Genomic DNA, 26,229 nt, shown 5'->3' on the forward strand with positions numbered 1-26,229 from the left:
GTTCTAGGCTGTTTTTAATTTAGCTGTCTTCTTTAAGTGAAATTTTCTCTTTTAGAATTACGTTAAGTTGTTTGCTTAAATTGTAACTTGGCGATCTCTTTAAAATTTACTATTGGTCTAATAAGACACGACTGTTTGTGTATTTTTGGCAGGGCTCTTAGTGTGGGGAGTTTGGTATATTTGATGGTGAGGCTTTCTTTTTTTTGTTTTGTGAAAATAAAGTCTGTTTCCTTGATAACTTGTTTTATTTCGTTTTGAAATTTATTTGTAGGGTCGCGTTGTAATTCTTGAATACCGTTGTTCATAATAAATTCTATTGTTTTTTCCTATGTACTCGTCTTTCTTCATTATGACTGTTGTGTTACCTTTATCCGCTTTTGTGACGATACGGTTGTGGTCTTTAATTTTGTTCTTAACTGTTTTTAATGCTGAGTATTGAGAGGCACAATTCGGTTGTTTGGTGGAATTTTCGTGTGTGATTATTTTAAGGGCTGCGTTGGTGGCTACGTTTTTTATTATTTCTCTTTGTGGAGAGGGTGTTTTGTCGCAAGCAATTCTATGTCAGTGATGAGTTTGAGAGGAAACGCGTGCCAGGTAAAATGTATGTGACACATAGTGGAAGCCACCAATGAAGTTCAAATTTATTGAACTCTCAAACTTAGTTTCTTAAGTTTTTCGCTCCCCTCTTAACTATTTTTGATGGTGACTCAACGGAGACAGACTGTCTTTTTGAATTTTTAGCACAGTGATATTGTCCAGTTTTCAATTGTAACACATTGCAAGTTTTCACTTAAAAGTCCAAAAGCTTGCTATATTCACTTGTTTGTTTCCATCATGTCTCTTTGGTTGCATTCTTTTCTTCATTAGGTTTTAACACATTTTTAGCATCAATTATGTAAAAAAAATAACTTTTTTTTCACTGAAGATGGCTCAAATGAGTTGAAACATGTTTGACTATTATTACGCTATCTAATGATGGAAATGTGTATGTATTGAATAGGAGGACATATTAAATTTCCTTTGTAAAGTTCTCCTGTTCTGTTGTTTTCCAGTGCCATTTTGATGGTGTTTGCAGAATTCTCTTTGCACAGCTCACCTTTGAAACAGGATTACTAATTTTCCATATCCACTAACAACACAAGTACTGGCCTATCAGGAGATCAACTCCCAACCTCTAGGTTCTAAACTGCCAGTGTAGCAGTGTTGCATGACCATTCCTGTGTATTATGTGGTGATGCATGAAGCTCTCATATATGCCGAATAAGCTCATGCTGTGGGTAAAGACTCCCAGACCATTTGAAGTCAGTAGTGTGTGCAAGATGTATCAGACAATGGCTTGAGTCAAAAGAAGGAAGCTTGCATCATTCTTCTGCAGACGTTGGACACAATCCTGAAACAGGGTAAAGTGACTGATGTGAAAAACGGATAAGTATTTGGTCTGTATTTTTTTGATGGGCCCTTAGTAAACATTGCCATCTTGACATGCTGCGTGTTTGGTTCACGCCCTTATTGGAACATCGTAGGATCAAGGAGGATCGTTGATTTCAGCAGGATAGAGCTCCTGCCTATATTTTAGCCTTTCCATTTACCAATAGCTCAGTGATTTTAAGAAGGAAGCCAAATTTTTCCAGTATCGACTCAGTTAATATAACTTGTATGTTTACCGAGCTCGATAGCTGCAGTCGCGTAAGTGCGGCCAGTATCCAGTATTCGGGAGATAGTAGGTTCGAACCCCACTGTTGGCAGCCCTGAAGATGGTTTTCCATGGTTTCCCATTTTCACACCAGGCAAATGCTGGGGCTGTACCTTAATTAAGGCCACGGCCGCTTCCTTCCCACTCCTAGCCCTTCCCTGTCCCATCGTCGCCATAAGACCTATCTGTGTCGGTGCGACGTAAAGCATCTAGCAAAAAAAAAAAGTATGTTTTTTCAGTCATTTGAAACATGAAATATAACAGAACACCATAGCATACCTGCAAAAAGAGAGAAAAACCTATTAGTAACAGAATGACATGTTTCATTCTACCATCCTTAGATTTTTCCAAATCATTGTTAACCATGTGTGTATACTGTGTGTACAATATTGACTCTGTACTGAATTTGAGAAAGTTTTATGTGCTTATCTTAAAACTTGCTCTGGCCTTGACTATTGCTTGCTAACACAAACAAGTCTGTAGGGATATGAAGGGGAACTGGGGGACAAGTCTCTTCAGCGGAGAGAATTTGAATTTGAATTTGAATTTATTGATCATGATTTACATGCCACTGAGACTGAAAAGCCCCTTTATGCAGCGTCTTCTTATAATACAATGCAGATTTATGAAAACAGTAACTACATTTTTATAATATTAAAGTATTAAACTAAACAAGAAACTTAAAAAAAATGAAAATACAGATACCAAATCCAGTAAGGTTAAGACATACATTATATAATAAGTAAGAAAGTAAATCATTAAGCCCTTCTGTTATTTTGGACTACATGGGTTTAAAGAATATAAAGCTAAAGCAGAGAAACAATTTTCTTCGAAATATACATATTCCTGATTGTTCGACGCAAGAATGCCTGATCTCAGCCTCTTGCGTACTCCTCCAGAAAGATAGATGTTAAGAACTGCTTTAGTTGGGTACAGTTAGTGTTACTTGCGAAACGGTGAAGATTAAAGACGTTAAATATACGTGATGCAGTGCAAACAAAGGATTTGTTAAATTTAGTGGTACGATGAAGGGGAATTTGAAGGGTGGTTTTTGTAAACCTATTATCTCTGTTATGTACCGACTCCATAGGTTTAAATGCATTATAAAGGTAGGATGGTGTCTTCAGTTTGAGAATTTTCTGCGTAGCAACAGCTACTGAGATTTCCCGACGTTCATGGAGTTTCAACCATTGTAGCTGTATGTAATAGGGTGTTACGTGTTCATCACGCCTGGCATTTGTAACGTAACGAACACATGCGTTTTGTACCCTCTGTAGTTTTATGTTCAAAGTTTCAGATAAGTCGTTGTATACGACTGAACCATAGTCAATTATTGGAAATATAAGACTTTGAACAAGTAGTTTTCGCATGAAAGGTGGTGTACATGACACATTACGTTTCAAAATATGCATGGATGACACAACTTTTCGGATTACATTTGACGTATGATCAGACCAGGATAAGGTTCTGTCGAAAATTAGACCTAGATTGTTAACGGTGTCACTATAATGAATATCTGTCTCTAGAATTTTTATTGCTGGGAGGGATTTGAGGTCAACAGTTTTCAGGAGTTTTGTGTAACCTATGCAAATAAGCTGGGTCTTAGCCACATTTAATTGGAGGTTATGATTTGCGCTCCATTCAATCAGTCGAGAGATGTCATGGTTAAAATGCGTTATAGAAGAAGATGCGTTAGTGGGACAAAAGTGGAAGTAAGCTTGTAAGTCATCCGCATACATGTGAAAGCTACTGCTTTTAAAGACTTCAGATATGTCATTAATATAAATAGAAAAACGTAAGGGACCGAGGACTGATCCTTGTGGTACGCCACAGTTTACTGTTTCCCAGCTAGAGAATCGACCGTCAACGAGCGTGACTCTTTGTGATCTATTTGACAGATATGATTCAAACCACGACAGAGCACTCTGGGAGAAGCCAATTGACTTCAGCTTAGCAAGAAACAACTCATGATTAACAGAGTCAAATGCCTTAGAGAAATCAAAGAGACATAAGATAGTAAGCTGCCTCTTATCGGTGGCCGCGCGTATATCATCTGTAACCTTCAGAAGAGCACTAGTAGTACTATGGCCCTTCTTGAAGCCAGATTGGTAGGGATTTAGATTGTTGTATTTAGACAAATATTCACATATCTGCTCATGAACAATTTTTTCTAGTGCCTTACTAAGTGCACAGAGGATGTTGATAGGCCTAAAATCACTACAGACTGTTGGTATTTTCTTTTTGGGCACAGGACGTACATTGGCACGCTTCCACTCCGAGGGATAAACTCCATTCTGTAGAGAGAAGTTAAATAAGTGCACAAGGGCAGGAAGAAATATGTCCATGCAGGTAGAAATCATGGATATTGGAATATTATCTGGACCTTTAGCTTTAGTTCGTATTGATTTGACTGCTTTTTCTACCTGTGAAGGGTGTACGTACATAAAATAGAATTTATCTCTGTTACTTGGAGTGAGATGTCTATAATGTTTGGCAGTCTCTGATACTTTCGGAGAGTTAGAGTTAGAGACTGATGTCATATAATATTCACTTAATTCAGATGGAGTAACAGGCATCTGGCTATCTAGAGAGTGACTGACTCCAATACCAAGAGATTTTGCAGCACGCCAAGAAGCTGAGGTGCTCTTACAATTACGGAAGATGATGTACGTATACTTCACTTTAGTGTTCCTAATTACTTGTTTTGTCTCGTTACGTAAGATCCTGAATTGCTCGTAATCATCTGGAAGTTTAGTTTTAATAAATTTCTTCCTAGCTCTGTCCCGTTTGCTTATCAATTCCTTAATACGCTTATTGAACCATGGTGATGACCGGTGTTTTACGAGAATTCTTTTTTGTGGCGCATGCTTGTCATAGAGTAAAAGTACAAAGCTGTTGAAGAGAGATACTTTTTGATCTACGTCATTAGACTGAAAAAACATATACCAGGGTAGTAATTCAGCGTCAGCACGAAAATTGTTCACGTCAAATTTACTGAAGTCTCGAACAAGAATAGTTTTAGGAATTTGTTTTGGCGTGGATAAAGTGAATACAGCATACAGCAAGTCATGACCAGAAAAACCGGCAGCTGGTTCCTGTCCGTATTCTACTACCAACTCATTGCAGTTCGATGAGATTATGTCGAGAGTGCTATCGGAAGTGGCAGTATGAAAGGTTGGATTGAATGGAAGGCAGTCGAGGTTACAAGCGTTGAGCACATCACGTATTTTTTCGCTTTCAAACGCCCCAGTTCCGAACCGAGCATTAACATCGCCCACAACGAATATATATTTATAATTCATAACATGAGAATACATATCATTCAGGAATGTATCCATGAACCCTACTTTTGGTGGACGATATATACAAGCGAAAAGAATTTTGGTATCTGAAAGGGCTATATCAAGGATTATGTACTCAGGTTTCTTACTGTACTCTCCAGGAGATTTACTAAGTACACTACATTTTATGCTATTCTTCAAATAAACTGCAACACCACCAGCGGCTCTGTTTAATCTGTCGTTACGGAAAATATTATACCCATCGAGACAGATGGCAGAATCTGGTACTGAAGGTTTAAGAAATGTTTCACTGACTGCGATAATATCAAACGAACTCTTGCCAAAAATGTGCCGGAACTCAGATATATGGGAGGAGTCGACAAGAGACTGAGAATTGATATGAATGACCTTAAGATTTCTTGTGTTTCTCACACTAACATCGTATAGTAAATCAAATAAGACACACTCATTACTTGTCATGTGTACAATATGGTACAAAGGGTTCAATAGTTCAATAGCAAATCGTACAAAGAAGTACGATGATTTTAGTAGCCTATACAAATATAAAATAACTTAAGGATTTAGAAATTATGTGATGAAGTAAGAAAAATAAATGAGTAGAAAATTGGTATAAAATGAATCGCGTTAGTAGATATTTCTAAGTATTAAAAAATTGAGAGAGAGAGAGAGAGAGTGTGTGAGAGTGTGTGCGTGTATGTGCGCGCGCTATGTGGCTGTAGTCCATTTGTCTGTACGTGTATTAGAAAATTAGAAAATGGATGAATTGAAAGATTCTGTGAAATGCACTTTCCAACTGTTTACACCAACAATGCCGAAATAAATGTTGCACAGAACCTGGCAACGTATTATTTTGTCACGAGAATGATGGGGAAAATACTGACCCTTTAAATACTTAGGTATATACAGGTACTGTGAATTGGTTATTTTGTTTGTATAATTGAATTTTGTTTATAATGTGACCAGAATTACGTAAAGAGTGTGCATATTTGAGGTATTTATATAGGGTAACAGAACTCTGTGCCCACCATGTAGAATGTTGCACTTATATTGTGAATCTTTCTTACAGTTGGATCCAAATACACATCAGTTGATTGAATATTTGCATGGTGAACTTCTGCAGTCATGTACACCTGTTACGCTCAGTACATCTGTTCCACCTCTAAAATTGGATCCTAAACAGATTGTGTTTAACCCTGCAGGTAAGCCATAGGATTGTGAAGACAGAATTTTATTTTATGCATCACATCTTGTGTTAAAGTAAAGTGGGTGAGGTTTTTAGCTTTGAAACTGCAAGAAATTGTTACAGGCATATTTACTGACACTGAGCTATTACAAGGTTTTTAAATAATTATGTGATGTAAAACATCTCACACTGAAAACAGTTACACTACATTTTCTTCATAGGAAAATGTTTATATCTTTTGCAGCCATTTCATTATTTTCCTCTATACTAGTTATATTTATGCACTTGTATTGATAATTTTAGTATCTTTTTATATATTTATGAGGTATTTTTCATGAAACCATCAGACAAGATTTAGGAAAAGCTAGAACATTAGTCACAATCTAACAGAAGATTTGTTTTCTGATGTTGATAATCAAGAGTGCACTTAAATTCTCTGCAAGAAAACTTACTGCAGAAATTATATAAACTGCCTCATTTCAGGAGTATAACAGGAATTTTCAAACTTAGCTACCTATTGATTGCTGTATGTGTCTATGGTACGCCCTATACTAGAATACTGTACACCTGTTTGGAACCCTTCTCATCAGACCTCTATCCATAGATTAGATTCAGTACAACATAAATTTCTTCGTTTATATTCATTTAGAGCAGCATTGTCATATGATAATGTTGATTATACATCCTTACAACAGTCCTTAAATATGCATAGCCTGTCACAACGCCGTGAATTATTGGATACACTCTTCATTTTTAAATTGCTTCATTCCTTGGTGAATTGTCCACAACTCCTTGCAAAAATTAACGTACATGTGCACAAGGTTCAAGAATACATGGTCTACAAATTGGCATAGAACTAACTACGCATTCAATGGGCCAATTGAACGAATGTCAAGATCTCTAAACAAACTGGATATTGATATATTCAACTGCTCATTGTCAAAATTGAGAAATCACTTACATAATTTCCAAATTTGACTATTACTTTCCTGTGATTACTTGTAATATAACCTGTGTATATATCTGTACATATTTTTCTACTTATAGTCCATTGAACTTTCTTTTTAGTGTGTTTTGTTTATTCTTCTCTACTGTTATGTAAAATGGTGATACTGTTAATAAAAGTATTAATTAATTAGGAAGTAATATGCTTCTTTATTAACTGTGGGATCAGAGCAGTCGTTTTGGTTGTTAGCACCCTGGAAAAGGTTCAGTGAGGTTCCTTGTAGAAAAAGTCAACTGGGCGAGTTGGCCGTGTGGTTAGGGGCGCGTAGTGGTGAGCTTGCATTCGGGAGATGGTGGGTTCAAACCCCACTGTCGGCAGCCCTGAAGATGGTTTTCCGTTGTTTCCCATTTTCACACCAGTTAAATGCTGGGGCTGTACCATAATTAAGGGCATGGTAGCTTCCTTCCAACTCATGGGCCTTTCCTCTCTCATTGTGCCATAAGACCTATCTTTGTCGATGTGACATAAAGCCAACTGTATATAAAAAAGAAAAAAGTCAATCATAAGTTTTATCTTTGTCTTAGAATGTAAGGGAACATAAAATAACTAATATTTAAAGATGAGCAGCTTGAATTTTTTTTAAATTGGAAGCGCGACATGTATCTCTCATTCTACTTCAATAGCATATTGCATCTTTGTTGAAGCCAGTCATTGGGATTAATTTATCACAGTAAAACCTGTGTAAACCGGACTCTGAATAAAATAGAAACCTGCCTAAAACGGACCTTTTCTGTGATCCCATTAAGCTGTTTGGTACTCTAAGCAGTCTAAAAACAGAACCTGTCCAATGCAAAAATGCACCGATATTTTCAGGCCCGCGAGGGAAAAGTCTCTGAATAAAACGGAACTACTGTTAATGTAACTATGGAAAACCATCTTCAGGACTGCCTACAGTGGGGTTCGAACCCATTATCTCCTGAATACTGGATACTGGCCGCACTTAAGCAACTGCAGCTATCGAACTCGGTAATATATACAATAGAAATGGCAAGCAATGAAACTCTTAACGAGGAACCAAACAGCTTCTTCTTCTCCTGCTCCTTCTGTAGAGTAATTAATTTTGGAGACAATAATGCTATTCCGTTCATTGTGCAGAACTTTCAAGTCAATCAGTTAATCATTCAATAATCAGTAAATTGCATTTAGAATTGTAGGTGGCATATTCCCCTGTCTCTTCTTAAACGTTTTCAAAGAACTTGAAAATTTATCGAACGCTTCACTTGATAAATTATTCCAATCCCTTACTCCTCATCTTATAAATGAATATTTGCCCCCATTGTCTTATTGAATTCCAAATTTATCTTCATGACCTGCTTTTGTGTCGAGCACTTGTGCCCCCCCCCCAATCAGATGCTGGAATGCCGGACTTTCCAACAACTCGTGGCTCAACACAGCACTGCACTTTCAACACATTCGCCGGTATTCTACCAGTGTAGGTATGCTTGGAACAAGTAGTGCTAGTTTTCGTGATCTTCACTTGTTATTGAATATGGCATGTAAGAAACATAAAACTATCCCTCGCTGAAAAAGTTAAGCTCATATGTATGTTGGGTATTCAGCCTGAATACTGGTTTGATCCTCCACAGCTCCACCAACAGCTGTCATAGATAGCCTAGGCGTCACTGAAGAGATATACTAGGGAAATGGGGCGTGAGGTAGTTTCCCGTTGCTTTACTCAACATGTCAGAAGGTGCTATTACATATCAGTCTGCCAAGTCCACTGAAATGCATGCACCAACTGACCCTATGAGCAATATTTTCCACACCATTCATAACGGGGACTGGCTGCGTAAGGAATGGTAGTACTAACATCGCTCATACCTCGGTCACTTTCGTATTGTCAAAGCCAAGGATGAGACTGAACCAGGTCAATGAAAGTAACATATTTATCCTAGCTCATACCAGAAGACATAGTGCACTGAAAACACTACATCTCACCAGCAATGGAAGCAAGTGAAAATCAGAAGCAATCATTGAAATCTCTTCAAGTGTTATTCCAATGCGGAAAAACACAGGTCTGTCATACACGTAAGAGAAAGGAAGAAACAATAAAGGAATGGCTGGAAGGTATGCATGTGGCCTCTTTCGTTTCTTAATGATTTATCGAATTATACTTTGTGTGTACTCTATCTTAAGCCTCTCATATGTAGCTTTTGCAATGTATACTGTATAATAGTACAATACTGTAGTATGGTTTTGATTCCTGCCATATGGTAACCAGATACAATATGTACAATCGGTACTGCATCTCATTCCCTCCCAGGGAATGAAGGACTTCGAAAGTAAGAAAGTACAAAATGCATGAAATAACGTTTCTCATTCCATTGCAGTACGTGGATAATGAAATGTAATTTAAAAAACGCTAACAGTGAACAGTCGTACATGGGGAATGGTTTGTGAGTGCCAGATCCAAGAACATTCCCATATCCAGACTGATGGTGCAGGCCAGAGCTAAAGAACTTGCCCCACTGTCGGCAGCTCTGAAGTTGGTTTTCCATGGTTTCCCATTTTCACACCAGGCAAGTGCTGGGACTGTACCTTAAAAAGGCCACAGCCCCTTCCTTCCTACTTCTAGCCCTTCCCTATCCCATTGTTGCTAGAAGACCTATCTGTGTTGGTATGAGGTAAAGCAAATTGTTAATAAAATTAAATAAAGCACTTGCTGAGCACGTCAGCAATTTTGAATTTAAGGCTTCTAATGGGTGGTTGAAAAGATTTGAAAACAGTCGCAAGATAGCATGGAATGAAATGTGCAGGGAGTCCAATGATGTGAGTGTAGAGACTGCTTAAGAATGGAGAGCAAAAATCACCTGTTTTGTTGAAGGTTATCAAGCAAAGGGCGTATTAAATGGCGATGAAACCGCACTATTTTTTGTGGCATTGCCAACCAAAACTCTGTCTTAAGGGAGCAGTTAACAGTCTTCTTGTCTGGGAATATGGAAGGATACATGAAACAGCCACTGATGGATGATAAGAAAGGCACAAGAACCTAGATGCTCTAAGAATCTCTTGGTGCTGGTGTGCCAATAAAAAGTTCTGGATGACAGCCTTGTTGATGGAGGAATAGCTTATTTCCTTCAGTAACAAGAATAAGCTGGAGAAGAGAAAAGTGGTGTTAGTTTTGGTCAATGCTACCTACCATCCACACTTCAATCTTTCTAATGTAAGACTAGTCTGGTTTCCTTCTAATACAACAGCCATTACACAGCCTATCGAACATGGAATAATTTATTCCATGAAAAGTCACCACCGCAATTTCATGATGCAGTCTTTAATCGCAAGAAGTGACGAATGCTTAGCAGAACTGTCAAAATCATTAATTCTGATACAATTCAGTGGATAGGCAAAGCAGTAAAGTCTGTGAAGCCTCAGGCTATTCAGAAATGTTTTAGAAATGCTGGATTTCCACTCACTGATGTGTGGACACGTCATCATCATCATCATCAGAGACTGACAAAGATGCATTTAATGATGTAAATGGATTATGTTTTATGGTTGGAGGGAGCGTGGAAGATGTGATAAGTATCGATAGAAATTTTTTCACCTTGAAACTGAAATTGATTGCATTCCTACCGGATCAGATACCGAACAAGATGCCATTGGTGAAACTGCCGCTCCTGTGCGTACCCATATGGAAGCATTGCAATCTATTCTGCAGCTGGGGGGATTTGCATTAGCTGCAAATAATTCAGAACTGCTATAGTGTTTCAACACCAAAAACTGTGATCGAAATGGGTCTAGCATTGGGAAAAAGTTATGAAGCAAACAAAAATATTGGAGGACTTTTGAAAAAAAATAGTGTACTGCTGTGAAGTTTTATGTTCTGCATCAGATATTTCAGTCATTGTTTCTTAGAATACTTTAAAATTTCTTTTTAGAATTTTAGAAGATTTTCAGGAAATTAGCTCTTGTACCTGCTGGCATCATATTGGTTAGACAGCATAAAGTCCTTGCATATGCAGATGATATTGTTCTTATTGGCCGCACTGAATTACCGTATTTCACGGCATAATCGTCGCCACCGCGTAATCGTCGCATCCTTTATTTTCAATACAAAAATCGGACTTTAAACCTTTAATTACATAATCGTCGCACGTCCAAATTTTGTTCACTAATCTGGTTAAAAGGTAAATGGAACTGCAACGTAAGTTGCACATGAATGCGCAGTTTAAATACGTGTATGGTTTACGGGCAATTTGGCAACACAGTCACGTTTGCGACATGTTGCACAACGTATAAATAAATAATACCGGTATATGTACGACGCATGGCTTACCGGTAGACTATCGGCAGTTTGACAACGTGGTCGCGAGACAGTGTACTATTTATTCACCACCTACATATTATGCTTACCGGTAGGCTATCGGCAGTTTGACAACGTGGTCGCGAGACAGTGTACTATTTATTCACCACCTACATATTATGAGTTCCCATTTGAAATACGTAAGGCTGTAAGTTATCGCTTATCGGCAACGTCGCCAGGAAATACTGGCTAGGTAGGTTGAATGGACCTCGAACCAGCCCTCAGATACAGGTAAAATTCCCTGACCCGGCCGTGAATTGAACCCGAGGCCTCCGTGTAAGAGGCAAGCACGCTACCCCTACACCATGGGGCCGGCTCCTGTGTTATTGCGCACGAAGTGAAATCCAAGACGATAACGCAGATTTCCACGGAATTATTCAGCCGAATTATTTACGATGTCTCAGTTGTCATCGCTAGACTCTTATCTTACCTACTACTACATCATACGTGTCCGGGCATGGGATGAAAACTTTTATCCAAGCAGTCAAGATAATTATTAGCCAATGCTATTAAAGTTTTATTTTATAAACTCGTCAGTCTTGTAATGTAAAATCATCAATAACTGGGAAGAAATATTAACCTAATTACCGTATGTTTAAAAGAAATTGAAAAAAATTAATGTTTGTTACTGACGTCTCGGAATACAGTCAACTATACAGTAGATCTACACCGCGCTAGCTAGAGCTCCGGTTTGCAAGCTTTGCGCAAGCGCAGTAGTGTGTCGCAACCAATGAGCTAAACTGATAAATTGTTGCATGCTTCCTTGCTGCCTAACAGTATTGGCTGCTCTGGAATGGACAGATTACAGATGCATTTATTTGTTTCAGATTTACGTGCTTACTGTAGACATGTGTGCGTGAGAATTCAAGTTTTTAATTTGTGTTTTGGGTGTTTGCAGAAATAATTTGTTTTAATAGTGAACAATTACGGAAAGTCATTTATATCGCAAAACATTAACGTGTGAAGCATTTATAAGCGATTATGGGTAAATATAGAAACTATTCTGCGGGCTTCAAGCTAAGCGTAATTGCCTTCGCTGAACAGCACGGGAACAGAGCTGCAGAAAGAAAATTTTCTGTGAGTGAAAAGTTGGTGCGTGACTGGCAGAAAGTAAAAAACAAGCTAAAAAGCACAAACCCTTCTAGACGCGCGTTTAGAGGTCCTAAAACAGGGAAGTTTCCTATAATTGACGAAGAAGTGTTTAGGTACGTCAGTGAAATACGTAACAATGGCTGCAGTGTATCATATGAAATGTTACAAATTAAGGGACAGGAGGTAGCGCGCAAACACAACATACCGGTAACTCAGTTTAAGGCGACTCGTGGGTGGATTAAGGGGTTCATGCGACGACACAATCTGTCAGTGCGAAGGAGAACAACACTAAGCCAAAAGTTGCCTGCTGATTACACGGACAAGATTGTAAATTTTCACCGATTTGTCATACGTTTGCGCAAGGAAACTTCGTACTTGCTTTCTAAAATCGGTAATGCCGATCAGACTCCAATCTTTTTTGATATGCCTCGCAACAGCACTATTGCGCTAAAAGGATCATGGAGTGTATTAATGAAAACCAGCGGTAGTGAGAAGTTGCGATGCACGGCAATGCTAGCCATTACAGCTGACGGGAGAAAGTTGCCGCCTTACATCATTTTCAAGAGGAAAACGATGCCTAAGAATATACAGTTTCCCCGTGGAATTCATGTACGAGTGCAACCAAAGGGTTGGATGGACGTAGAACTCATGCTGGACTGGGTTAAAACTGTGTGGAATAGAAGACCTGGTGCACTACTAAAACAACCAGCTCTGCTTGTTTTAGATAGTTTCCGAGGTCATCTCGTGAACGAAGTGAAGCAAATTCTCACTACAAATAAGACACGACAGATAGTCATTCCTGGTGGCCTAACATCTGCTTTGCAGCCACTAGACGTATGTGTTAATAAACCCTTTAAAGACCACTTACGTCGATTTTACAACGAGTGGATGATGAGCGGCGATCAGCAATTGACGCCCGCCGGAAATATCAGGCGTCCACCCTTGGACTTGTTATGCTCGTGGGTGAAGAAGAGTTGAGATCTTATACCACCTGAACTAGTCTCCAAGAGCTTCAAAAGGACTGGGATTTCGAATGCACTAGACGGTTCCGAAGATGACGCAGTGTGGCAGGGAGACGAAGAATCTGATACTGGTATTAACAGAGGCGAGGACGGCGCATCAGATAGCGAAACCTGCGATAGCGACACCTAAGATTTGGAATAAATTGCGTACCGGTAAGTCCGCATTTCACAACAAAGCGATAATTTTTTGCAAGTGTAATATTTTAACTTTAATACTCAAATTAATGACAAATTAACTTAATACGTTCATTTTTATTTTCAGGTTGGAAAATCGTTCACCGAATTGTTGCGAAAAATTATGAATTTTGTTTTAGACTATTTTAATTATTTTGATGTATAAACGCGAGTATTACGTGCATCTTAAATTTGTATCAAATACAATTTAGTTATAAATACATTTTTTGAGTAATACAAATACTGGTATTAAATATTCATCGTATAATGGTCGCACCCTACAATTTTTTTCGAAAATTTTGGTATAAAAAGTGCGACGATTATGCCGTGAAATACGGTAGAAATAAGGCAATTATTTGTGTAACTAGGGGATATATCAGCAAAAATTGGCTTACAGGTAAATGATAAAAAGACACATTACATGGTTGTACAGAGACCGAATCATGAGGAGGTTGACAGATTGCCTTTGAAGATTGGGAAATATATATTTAAAACAGTAGAGGAGTTTAAATTCCTTGGTGTATTAATTGATGAGCAAAACCTAAGGCAACAGGAACACCAAGCTAGAATGAAGAATGCAAATAAGGCATTTTACTCTATGAGCCCTATATTAGGCTCCAAGTTTTTAACAAGGAATGCAAAAATGATTATCTACAATACAATCATTCGACCAGTACTTCTGTATGGTACCGAGACATGGAGTATAACCAAGAAAGAGCAGCAGCAGTTGCAAGTCTTTGAGAATAAAGTTTAGAGAAAAATATTTGGCCCATGGTTCGTTCCTGTCTCTCACAGCTGGCAGAAAAGATCTAATTATGAGATTTATTCCCTCTCTCAACAACACACTATAATGGGTGTGATAGTATCCAACAGACTGCGCTGGGCTGGACATGTACTGAGGATGCAGATTAACAGAGCACTAGTAGATCTATACAAGGGATCTCTTAATGGAAAAAGACCTTCAGGAAGACCCCGAAGCACGTGGAAGAAGGAGATCAACAAGGAATTGCCGGACCCTTCAGATTGATAACTGGGAAGAGCAGGCTCAAGATCGAAAAGGATGGAAGAGGATTGTGAGATCGTTACTGGAACTTCATGTTTTAAGTTATATCCCAAGTGTTACTTTTTAAAACCATTAACATCTGTGTATTCTTTGTCTTTAGGCAGCCTCTAGGTGAGGAAGATATTAAAATCTCACAGCAGTACAGTAGTTACATGCAGTTTAACAGTTGTTTGTTTCAAAGAAAATTCTCCAAATTCTATTTTTTGATACATGAACTGAAGTAGGAACAAAGAAAACATTGAATGTCACTTAACCTTGCATGAAATGGAAACTCCCTGAAATAGAAATATTTTCTTGTCCCTCGCATTTCAAGTTTAGACAGATTTTACTGTATTACAAATTAGATTTTAACTGAATTACATTTTTATGCTATATTTTTTTGTTAGTTGTTGAATGCTGTATTTTGTTACGTTAATAATTTAATACACTCAGTAGCCAAAAGTCATGGAAAGACACTTAATGTGACATTAATAATGAGTTGCTCCTCCACAAGCCCTCAAAATGGCATTGACTCTGCCAGGTGTTGGAATCATTCTGGAGGGATTTGGACCCACACTTTTTGCACTGCTACCTGCAGTTTGTCTTGTGTAGTTGGTGCGGGGTTCATGGAGCGCACACGAGCATCGACAACATCCCATGAATGCTCGATTGGATTAAGATCTGGAGGGCCAATGCATTGTCTCAACTTCACTGGAATGCTCCTCCAACCACCTGCGTGGCATCATAGAGTGGTAACATGGCGCATTGTCCTGTTGAAACATGGCATCTCCATCAGGTACTCGAGAGCCAGAAAGGGGTGCAGATGGTCTGAAAGAATGTCCACGTAACATGCAGCTGTCAGTGCTCACTGCATCCGGACAATAGGGCGTAATTGCGACCACGAGAATGGCGCCCAGACCAGAATGAGCCACCTCCCGCCTGGACACAACCTTGTTGACAACCAGGATCCATAGTTTCATGGGGCATACGCCACACTCTCATGCGCTCATCAGCTCGATGTAACAGGAACCGGGATTCATCGGACCATACCGCACACCGCCACTGTTCCATGGCGCACTGCCGATGTTCACGGACCCATGCATGTCATTGGGTTCTGTGTCGAGGTGTCGGGAAAGAGACACGAGTTGTTTGTTGGCTGGTAAAGCCTATGTGATGCAGTTGCCTCCTTACAGTCCTGGTAAAAATGGTTTCCTGACTCCCAACATTCAACTGGGCGGTGATCTGACTCACAGTAGCCCGTCGAGCGCCCAGTATGGTTCTGCGGAAGTGATGTGATGTCCGTTCGTTAAACACCTATTGTTTTCCCATCCGGCGGTTTACGCAGGTGGTAACATTCTCTCTGCAATATTGAAGATCCACCCTTGGTACTGTTGACCTTGGAAACCCGAATTTGCATGTAATCTCCGCAACCCTATGATGTGTGTGCCGATGATCATCCCACGTTCAAAGTCGATTAACTCGCGACGCGTTGCCATCTTCACGACACTGGTGGCTGTGACAGACTGCTCAGCAATGCCGCAGCTAACCGCAATGCTCAGGGGTCGTGCATGGCACATTTTCTAATGGGACACCCCTTCTCGTGACTTTTGGCCACTCATTGTATAATGTACATGTCGGTTATACTTGAAAATGAATGACAACACTTCACTAATTAGTGGCTATTTACAAAGTCTCTAGTTCTCACAGGAAGTCTCCAGCTTGTTGGTATTTACCTGGAACGAGCTACCCTTCCATAACCTTGATGAACTTTCAGCTTTCACTTGGCATGCACCACCATCCCTTTACACAGCTGCTAAATACACACAGGTTTGAACGCAAGTCTGTTGATTGTTATGCAGCATGATGATTGTGCACTTGGCGTGATTCTAGACAAGGCTGTTAACTCACTCACTTGACTGCTCCACATATTGAACTACTCAATTCATATCACTTGACAGTAACCCAGCACCAATCAGCTACTCTCGCACACTCCCTCCCAGTGACACTCTCTCAACACTACTCAATGACAACAGCAATTGCTCCAATACTTCACAACTACGACACACCCTCAACACCCACAGCTCTGCCCCAATAACACACTGTCTCCCCCACTCCCTCAAACATTACTCTCCGATCACTGTTCCAATACACTCGACAACAACACTACCACTCCTGTTTGTTCATGGCACGCCTGCATCTCTCTGGTGATAAAGTACTAGAACCTTCAGGGTGTGGCCAGAAAACGTACATTCTAGTTTCGCCTTCTAGAAAATCCACAGACACACCAGATGAAAAGCACAAAACAAAAAGTTGCCATAACATATTTTCAGGCCAGCTAGCAGCTTCCTGGAAATAACAGAGGGATCTACACACAGCTGGCAGTCGCGAGTATGTAATAATATTAACGGTATTATAGAAGTGAAAATAGTTGGCCTGTATGTATAAAACTAAGTACAAATAAATTTATTTATTTATTTATTTTTCTATTGTTTTTCCTTCAATTTGCTTTAAGTCCCTCTGACACGGATAGGTCTTATGGCGATGATGGGATAGGAGTGTGAAGGAAGCAACCATGGCTGTAACTAAGGTATGGCCCTAGCATTTGCCTGGTGTGAAAATGGGAAACCATGGAAAATCATCTTCAGGGCTGGTGACAATGGGGTTCGAACCCACTATCTCCCGAATGCAAGCTGACAGCTATGTGACCCAAACTGTGCAGCCACTTGATCGGTGAAATTATGTTTTACAATGGTTGAAACTAAAGATAAAATCTCCACTAATATCTAGTTTGGCATTTATAAGTGGTTAACTGAGACAATAAAACCTAAATAAGAGTACCAGAAATATTCATTGTTGTTGTCGGCCGCTACTTGTTTCCGAGAATGCGTTTTTCTCCTGCAATTCATCTTAAAGTCTGTTGGCTCTATGGAGATGTTGCTGATGACTGATCAATCCAATCTTCGCATGAAACATGCGGCCGCACAGGTCACGTCTAAAGGCGGGTGGAGGACGCGGTTGGATCTGACGTAGTTTCCGCTTTTCATGGGTTTCAATTTCTTGTCTGCGACGTGCCTGCTCAAACAGCAAGACCCCTTCTGCAGTAGCTTTGCGCCAAAGAACACAGTTTTGTGCAATTGTTGCCCAGGTGTTAGCATTTATATTGGTGCTATTCACAGTCTTCTTAAGCTGGTCTTTATAACGTTTCAAAGGAGCACCTTGAGGCCTTTTGCCATGACCAATCGCACCGTAGAGAAGTTGTTTAGGCAGTCTGCTATCATTCATATGCTGAATGTGACCAATCCATCTAAGCTGATGAGTTATGATGAAGGCTTCTATGCAGTTCATATGGGCCTTGTCAAGAACTGCCATATTGCTTATATAGTCATCCCATTTGATGTTTATGACAGTACAGGGCAAAGAGGGTAAGAATTTCTGCTGATGGAAGTGTTCCAGTTTCTTTATGTCACGATGATTAAGCGTCCAGGTTTCACATCCATATAGTAATGTTGTTATAACTACAGATCGGTACACCGTTAGTTTCGTATATATTTTGAGATCCTTATTCAAGAAAACTCGGTGGGAGAGGCGGCCGTAAGTTGCATGGGCAGAGCGTATTCTATTTTCCACATCCTTTTCTGAGTTGCAGCATGTAGATAGAATACTACCAACATAGGTGAATTGGTCTACTTGTTAAAGAGGTGTTCCTGCTATGGTGACATTTAGTTCAGGTGCCGGCGGAGCAAGTACTTTCGTCTTATGGGTGTTGATGGTCAGAGCAAATCGTTCATAAACTTCTTTAAAACAGTTGATGGATGTTTGAAGCTCCTCAGGTGTATGAGCAGGTGTTGCATTGTCATCAGCATATTGAAGCTCCATTATGTGAGTATTATGAGTCAATTTCTGAGAATGGAGCCTAGTTTTGTTGAACAGTCTACCATCATACTGAAATTTAATTTACACACCTACATGGTCAGTAGTAGAAGTTGATGATATAGATGTTGATTCCCATAGGGAACCTGAAATATTTGTCTCAATTGAGTAAATTTATAATACCATTATAAATGGTCCGTTATTGGACATTATAAATTATATTGGTATTACAATAGTAGAATACCTGCCAAGTACAGGATGAAAAGGGTGAGAGCAAGCATGCAGCCTTGCTTAAGCCTGTTTGTGATAGGGAATTCTTCTCATAACTCATTCAGGTGAAGAACTCGCCCAACCATTCCATCATGAAGAGCCTGGATTAAGCCTACAAAACGGTCAGGACAGCCAAAGCGCTGTAATACCATACATATAGCTTCTCTACGAACAGAATCACAGGCCTTTTGCAGATTGTGAAATACTAAAAGAAGCAGGATTTGTTGTTCTCTGCATTTCTCTTGGACTTTTCTAGCACAAAAGATCATGTTAATGGTACCTCTTGTGGCACGAAACCCACATTGAGACTCAGGCAGTACCATTTCAGAGACAGTCTGAAGACAGTTCAATAAAATCCTTGCGAGAACTTTTCCTGCTATGGATAGTAGGGAAAAATGAAAATGAAAATCCTCTGCCTGTTTCCAGTCATTCAACCGGGTCAGGAATGGAAATGAATTAAGCCCCCACCTAGCGGCGAAGATTGGAATTGTGCCAGCTGCCGAAGCCTGTCACACTCCTCTGAGGCAATGATTAATGAATGACAGATGAAATGAAAGGATATTGGAGTGTGTTGCTGGAATGAATTATGACAGGGAAAACTGGAGTACCCGGAGAAAAACCTGTCCTGCCTCCGCTTTGTGATAGTAGGGAAATGCCATGATAATTTCTTAAAAATGGTTACTATAGTGGCAATTTTAATGTCGGCAGCCACCTTCTGTGTTTCCCAAATTACAAGAATTAGGGAGAAAATCATGGTCTTCAAAGATAGTCCTCCACTTTTAATAAATTCCAGAGGGATGTTATCTGGTCCGGATGATTTTCTTGGTTTCATACTTTTGAGGGCTTTGGTGAATTCATGGAAGTTTGGTTGAACTGCCATCCACAGTTGTAGAGGATGTTGTGGCACATGTTGGAGGAAGCCTTCGGCAGTAGTTGAGCTTCAATTTAAAAATAGGCTGAAGTGTTCTTTCCAGCGTCTTAATATGTCTTGACTGTCTGTAAGGATGGTGTTATTGTCAACAGCTTTCAGCGCACCTGATGAAGAGCGAGAGGGCCCAAAAGTTCCTTTAGTTTGTCGTATAAATTCCAAAGGTCTCTGGTATCGGACAAAGTCTGGAGTTCCTTGGCTTTCTGCTGCCACCATTCGTTTTCCATCTGTTTTATATCAGCCTGACATTTCACCTTAAGCTCTTGGAAATGTGCTTTCTTCACTACAGAGGAAGGGTCTTGTGTAAGGGATAAGTAGGCTTCCCTTTTTTACTTATTAGTTTCAAAATGTTTTCATTATTATCATCACACCAGTCATTTCTCTTTCATTTGTATGTAATAAAAACTTTCCAGTCTGTCAGACACAACAATTTCAAATGCAAATTAAAACACTATAAGCATACCTGTAAAAATCACATTTTATATACAGAGAATGACATGTTTTGTTTTACAAGAACATACTCAGATTCTGTCAAATCACTTAAATTATGTGCATAATTGTTCAGTATAGTTTACATAGTATAAACTTGTGAATGATACGGAGTTAGGTGATAATATGAACCATATGTGAGCAAAAACTAATTGTATGGGAAACGACCAACACCATATAATGAAATATTTTGTACTTATCTACACTGCCAAAGAAACGCCGTCGCCGTAAGACCTATCTGTGTTGGTGCGACGTAAAACAACTAGGAAAAAAAAAAATACCTTTAACTCAGAGACTACTTCCTGTGGAATTCATTAAGCGCTAATGTATAAATGTAAATGTTGTCCAGATGTTAATTAGGTAAGGGGAATAGGGGGGAATTTTTTAAAAAGGTATGTTCGTTCAGGTTGTTTTTGTTATCTTTTTTCTCCATGTAAATTCGTGGCTTCCTTAATATTCAAAGATCTACTGTTATTTTCCGGTGTAAGATTTGTAGATCCGTGTTGATGTCTGTGAACTGTTGTATAAATGTGCTCTCCGAAGGCTGAATGCTGATTACGTCTGATCACGTTTATTTTGTGTTCTTTGTATCTTGTTTGGAAATTACGTTTTCTTTGGCCTGTGTATGTGGCTCGGAACATACCGCTTAGTTGAGCTGCTCGTCTCCTTTCTACCAAGTCTTCTCAGCCCAAACTGCAACATTTTTGTAACGCTACTCTTTTGTTGGAAATAGTCCAGAACAAATCGAGCTGCTTTTCTTTGGATTTTTTCCAGTTCCTGAATCAAGTAATCCTGGTGAGGGTCCCATACACTGGAACCATAATCAATCAATCAATCAATCAATCAATCAATCAATCACTACTGATCTGCATTTAGGGCAGTCGCCAAGGTGGCATATACTCTAGTTAGGGTCTCACCAGAGACAAATATGCTCTCTTCTTTACATCCATACTACAACCCCTAAATACCCTCATAACCATGTGCAAAGATCTGTATCCTTTATCTACAATCATATTTATGTGATCACTCCAATGAAGATCTTTCCTTATATTAATACCTAGGTATTTACAATGATCCCCAAAGGGAACTTTCACCCCATCAACGCAGTAATTAAATCTGAGAGGACTTTTCCTATTTGTGAAACTCACAACCTGACTTTTATACCCATTTATCATCATACCATTGCCTACTGTCCATTTAACAACATTATCGAGGTCATTTTGCAGTTGCTCACAACCTTGTAACTTATTTATTACTCTGTACAGAATAACATCATCTGCAAAAAGCTATAAGAAAACATAAAGGTCCAATAATGCTGCCTTGAGGATAAAGCTTCATCTACTCTAATTCTCTGAGATCTATTTTCTAGAAACAGAGCCACCCATTCAGTCTTTTGTCAAGTCCAATTGTACTCATTTTTGCTAGTAGTCTCCCATGATCTACCTTAAAAAATGCCTTAGACAGGTCAATCGCTATACAGTCCAATTGACCACCTGAATCCAGTATATCTACTATATCTTGCTGGAATCCTACAAGTTGGGCATCAGTGGAATAACCTTTCCTAAACCCAAACTGCCTTCTATCAAACCAGTTAATAATTTTGCAAACATGTCTTATATAATCAGAAAGAATGCTTTCCCAAAGCTTACATACAATGCATGTCAAACTGACTGGCCTGTAATTTTCAGCTTTATGTCTATCCCCCTTTCCTTTATATACAGGTGCTACTATAGCAACTCTCCGTTCAATTGGTAAAGTTCCTTCATGCAAACAAAAAATAAACAAGTACTTAAGATATGGTATTATATCCCAACCCATTGTCTTTAGTATATCCCCCGAAACCTTATCAATTCCAGCTGCTTTTCTAGTTTTAGATTTTATATCTTACTGTAAATGTCATTGCTGTCATAGGTAAATTTTAATACTTCTTTAGTGTTACTCACATCCCCTATCTGGACATTATCCTTGTAACCAACAATCTTTACATACTGCTGACTGAATACTTCTGCCTTTTAAAGATCCTCGCATATACACACCCCTTGTTCATTAATGATTCCTGGAAAGTCCTTCTTGGAACCTGTTTCTGCTTTAAAGTACCTATACATACTCTTCCATTTTTCACTAAAATTTGTATGGCTGCGAATTATGCTTACCATCATGTTATCCTTAGCTGACTTCTTTGCTAGATTCAATTTCCTAGTAAGTTCCTTCAATTTCTCCTTACTTCCACAGCCATTTCTAACTCTATTTCTTTCCAACCTGCACCTCGTTCTTAGTCTCTTTACTTCCCTGTTATAATATAGTGGGTCTTTACCATTCCTTACCACCTTTAAAGGCACAAACCTATTTTCACATTCCTCAACAATTGCTTTAAACCCATCCCAGAGTCTGTTTACATTTTTATTTACCATTTTCCACCAATCATAGTTACTTATTAAAAACTCCCTGATGCCTGTTTTGTCAGCCATATGACCGAGCTCGATAGCTGCAGTCGCTTAACTGCGGCCAGTATCCAGTTTACAAGTTACAACTCTCATTATTGTTCCGTATTGAAGATGACGTTAGGCATAGATATCAAGGATAATTTAATAAAAAACCACCTACTCAATACTTTCCACGTTTAATGTGGTTATTCTCTACATGATTTTATGTAGACTTATTTGGTCAGGTACATGTTTCACCCATTATTTTGGGCATCTTCAGCCTGTAAACAACCTTTAGGTCAAGGTTTGGGACCTTTTTAACCAATATAAACATACCAATATATACACTATATACAATATATACATTATATACAATATATACAAACATAAGTTAATACAGTTAAGTTTTTTTGGTCCTAATCTATCTAATATGAAAAATGTCCAAAACTAAAATGGATCTTCTTTTCGGTAAAGATAGATTAGGACCAAAAAAACTTAACTGTATTAACTTATGTTTGTATATATTGTATATAATGTATATATTGTATATAGTGTATATATTGGTATGTTTATATTGGATAAAAAGGTCCCAAACCTTGACCTAAAGGTTGTTTACAGGCTGAAGATGCCCAAAATAATGGGTGAAACATGTACCTGACCAAATAAGTCTACATAAAATCATGTAGAGAATAACAACATTAAACGTGGAAAGTATTGAATAGGTGGTTTTTTATTAAATTATCCTTGATATCTATACCTAACAGTATCCAGTATTCGGGATATAGTAGGTTCGAACCCCACTGTCGGCAGCCCTGAAATTGGTTTTCCGTGGTTTCCCATTTTCACACCAGACAAATGCTGGGGCTGTACCTTAATTAAGGCCACGGCCACTTCCTTCCCGCTCCTAGCCCTTTCCTGTCCCATCATCGCCATAAGACATATCTGTGTCGGTGCGATGTAAAGCAACTAGCAAAAAAAAAAACATATCAGCCATATGGTACTGCCTAATAGTCCTAATTTTAATATCTTCCTTTCTTTCATATATATTTTTAATTACCACAAAAACAGCTTCGTGATCGCTAATACCATCTATTACTTTGGTTTATTTATAGAGCTCATCTGGTTTTACCAGCACCACATCCAGAATATTCTTCCCTCTAGTTGGTTCCATCACTTTCTGAATCAGGTGCCCTTCCCATAATAACTTATTTGCCATTTGTTGGTCATGCTTCCTGTCATTCGCATTACCTTCCCAATTGACGTTTGGTAAATTGAGATCACCCGCTACAATCGCGTTCCTTTCCTTATCATTTCCCACATAGCCGATTATCATATCAAATAATTCTGAATCAGTGTCAGCGCTACCCTTTCCTGGTCTGTACACTCCAAAGACATCAAGTTGCCTATTATCTTTAGAGGTTGAGCCTTACCCCCAGAATTTCGTGTTTGTCATCTTTAACTTTTTCGTAGCTTACAAATTCTTCTTTCACCAGAATGAATACTCCCCCTCCTACCATTCCTATCTCTGCGATACAAATACATATACGTAAACATATACATAAATACATTACAATATGTTATCAAGGGACTAGTTTCGACCCTATGTGGGACATCATTAGCCTAAATAAAATACACTTTTGATTTGCCGATGTCCTGAAACAAAATTACATTGTGGAAATTAAAAGAGCGAACTGTGTATGTGATGTGGTAATATACATATTAAATGGTGCAGTGGATGAAATGTTGATAGATGAAATTATGTTGTAATGATCAATGACAAATAAAATTTCAGGTTTACATATGTTGCAATTAGACTTTAAGAATAGTATCCCAACGATTTTCTACAATGATGATTAAAATGTTGCCCCCCTTTTTTTAGTGAATACTCTAAAATTGCACATTAAAAGTAAGAGATGCCAGTCTGAATACAAAGTCCAGATGCTTCTATTGAGTTCTATATTTCAAATGCATCTTCAGGTAGAAAATTGAATGTTGAATATTGGCGCAGAGGGTGTCTGTCTTGCTTAAGGTCCAATATTTCTTGTACAGTAATTAAATGTAGGCAAAACCATGCGACATAATATAATGGATTCCTCCCATGATATGAAGAGGATTCCCAATCCAAGTTGGAACCAATAGCACCTGATGATGAAAAAATTTAGAATTAACGCGAGATTTTTTAAAGAAAGGAATGGCGAAAAATGAAGAAAAAGAGAAAAGGACGAGTACTCGCCTTGTACGCAATGTGAACTACTTGACCGCTAGTGTGCAACTAGAGTAATGGGAATGGCAAGAATAGGAGGGGAAGAAAGCTGGTGAAGGGAGGAGCAACCCGGTGGAGCGGGTGGCGTAGGAAGGGAGGGGCGGGGAGTTGGGAGGTGGCTTAAGGTGGGGCCGAAGGGTGGGGGAATGATGGTGATTGTATCGATGGAGGACCTTTAATTAACTTAAAGATTTTTGATCCGCTAAATTGTTTTTCCTGAAATAGGTAATGAATAAATCAAATAAAATATTGGACATTTCCATTATTTCGTTAAGGTTACAGTTAGCTTTAAAATACTGGTCCAGATGTATATAAAAATTCTCGATTATATTAAGCAGAGGGCCCTTGTTAGCTATTTTGAGAATGTCCATGTCTTGTTCGGTATTCATGAATTTGATTGTAATCGACCATATGTTGGCCGATAGCCGAAAATTTATTATATTTGACTGCATTGATGTGTTCGGAATATCTTATATTAAAACTTCTTCCAGTTTGTCCTACATAAGAAATATTAGTGCAGGAGTTACATTTGAGCCTGTAAACACCTGATTTTGCGTACCTGTTGACCTTGTTGATATGTGACTTGTTATGTAGAATGTGTGTACTGTTATTCTTGGTTTTGAATGCTATTTTTATACCTTTTCTCTTGAAAATATTATTGAACTTATGAATTTCGTTATTAAAAGTGAAAGTGGAAAAGGATTCGTATTTAGGTAGTTCTTTCTTAAGTGTTGTTTTAGGATGAAATTTATGTTCGTCGATTATACTTTCTATGAAGTGGTTACCAAAGCCGTTGAATTTTGCTATACTGCAAATAATATTCAATTCAATGGAAAGATCTTTCTTGGCCATGGGTATGTTGAATGCTCAGTGAACTAGGCTATTATATGTTGCTCTTTTGTGAGGTTGGGGGTGAGTTGAATCTTGACGAATAGTAACTGAGGATTGGGTGGGTTTCTATAAATTTTATAAGTTAAAGAATCTGGATGTATTACAATGGTTAGATCTAGAAAGTTGATCTTTTGGTCTATTTCTGATTCCAGAGTGAATTTGATGTGGGAGTCGATGCTATTTAGCCCTTGAAGGGTGGTGGAAACGACAGTTGATTTTTCATTTATAATTGCTAGAACATCAACAACATACCTGGCCCAGAAGAGGATATTATCAAA

The 26,229-nt window shown here is 38.7% G+C and overlaps 1 protein-coding gene across 2 annotated transcripts in view; it reads left to right on the top strand.

Moving 5' to 3' along the window:
- LOC136864792 (cyclin-dependent kinase 12) overlaps positions 1 to 26,229 on the top strand; it is a 461,166-nt gene that overhangs the window by 425,995 nt on the left and 8,942 nt on the right. For both annotated transcript variants that reach the window (XM_067142182.2, XM_067142183.2), the window contains one exon: positions 6,062 to 6,194. In XM_067142182.2, coding sequence (XP_066998283.2) covers positions 6,062 to 6,194 — 133 coding nt within the window. The remainder of the gene's footprint in view (positions 1 to 6,061; positions 6,195 to 26,229) is intronic.

Source organism: Anabrus simplex, chromosome 2 (genome assembly GCF_040414725.1).
Source record: "Anabrus simplex isolate iqAnaSimp1 chromosome 2, ASM4041472v1, whole genome shotgun sequence".
In the NCBI taxonomy this organism is placed as follows: Eukaryota; Metazoa; Arthropoda; class Insecta; order Orthoptera; family Tettigoniidae; genus Anabrus; species Anabrus simplex.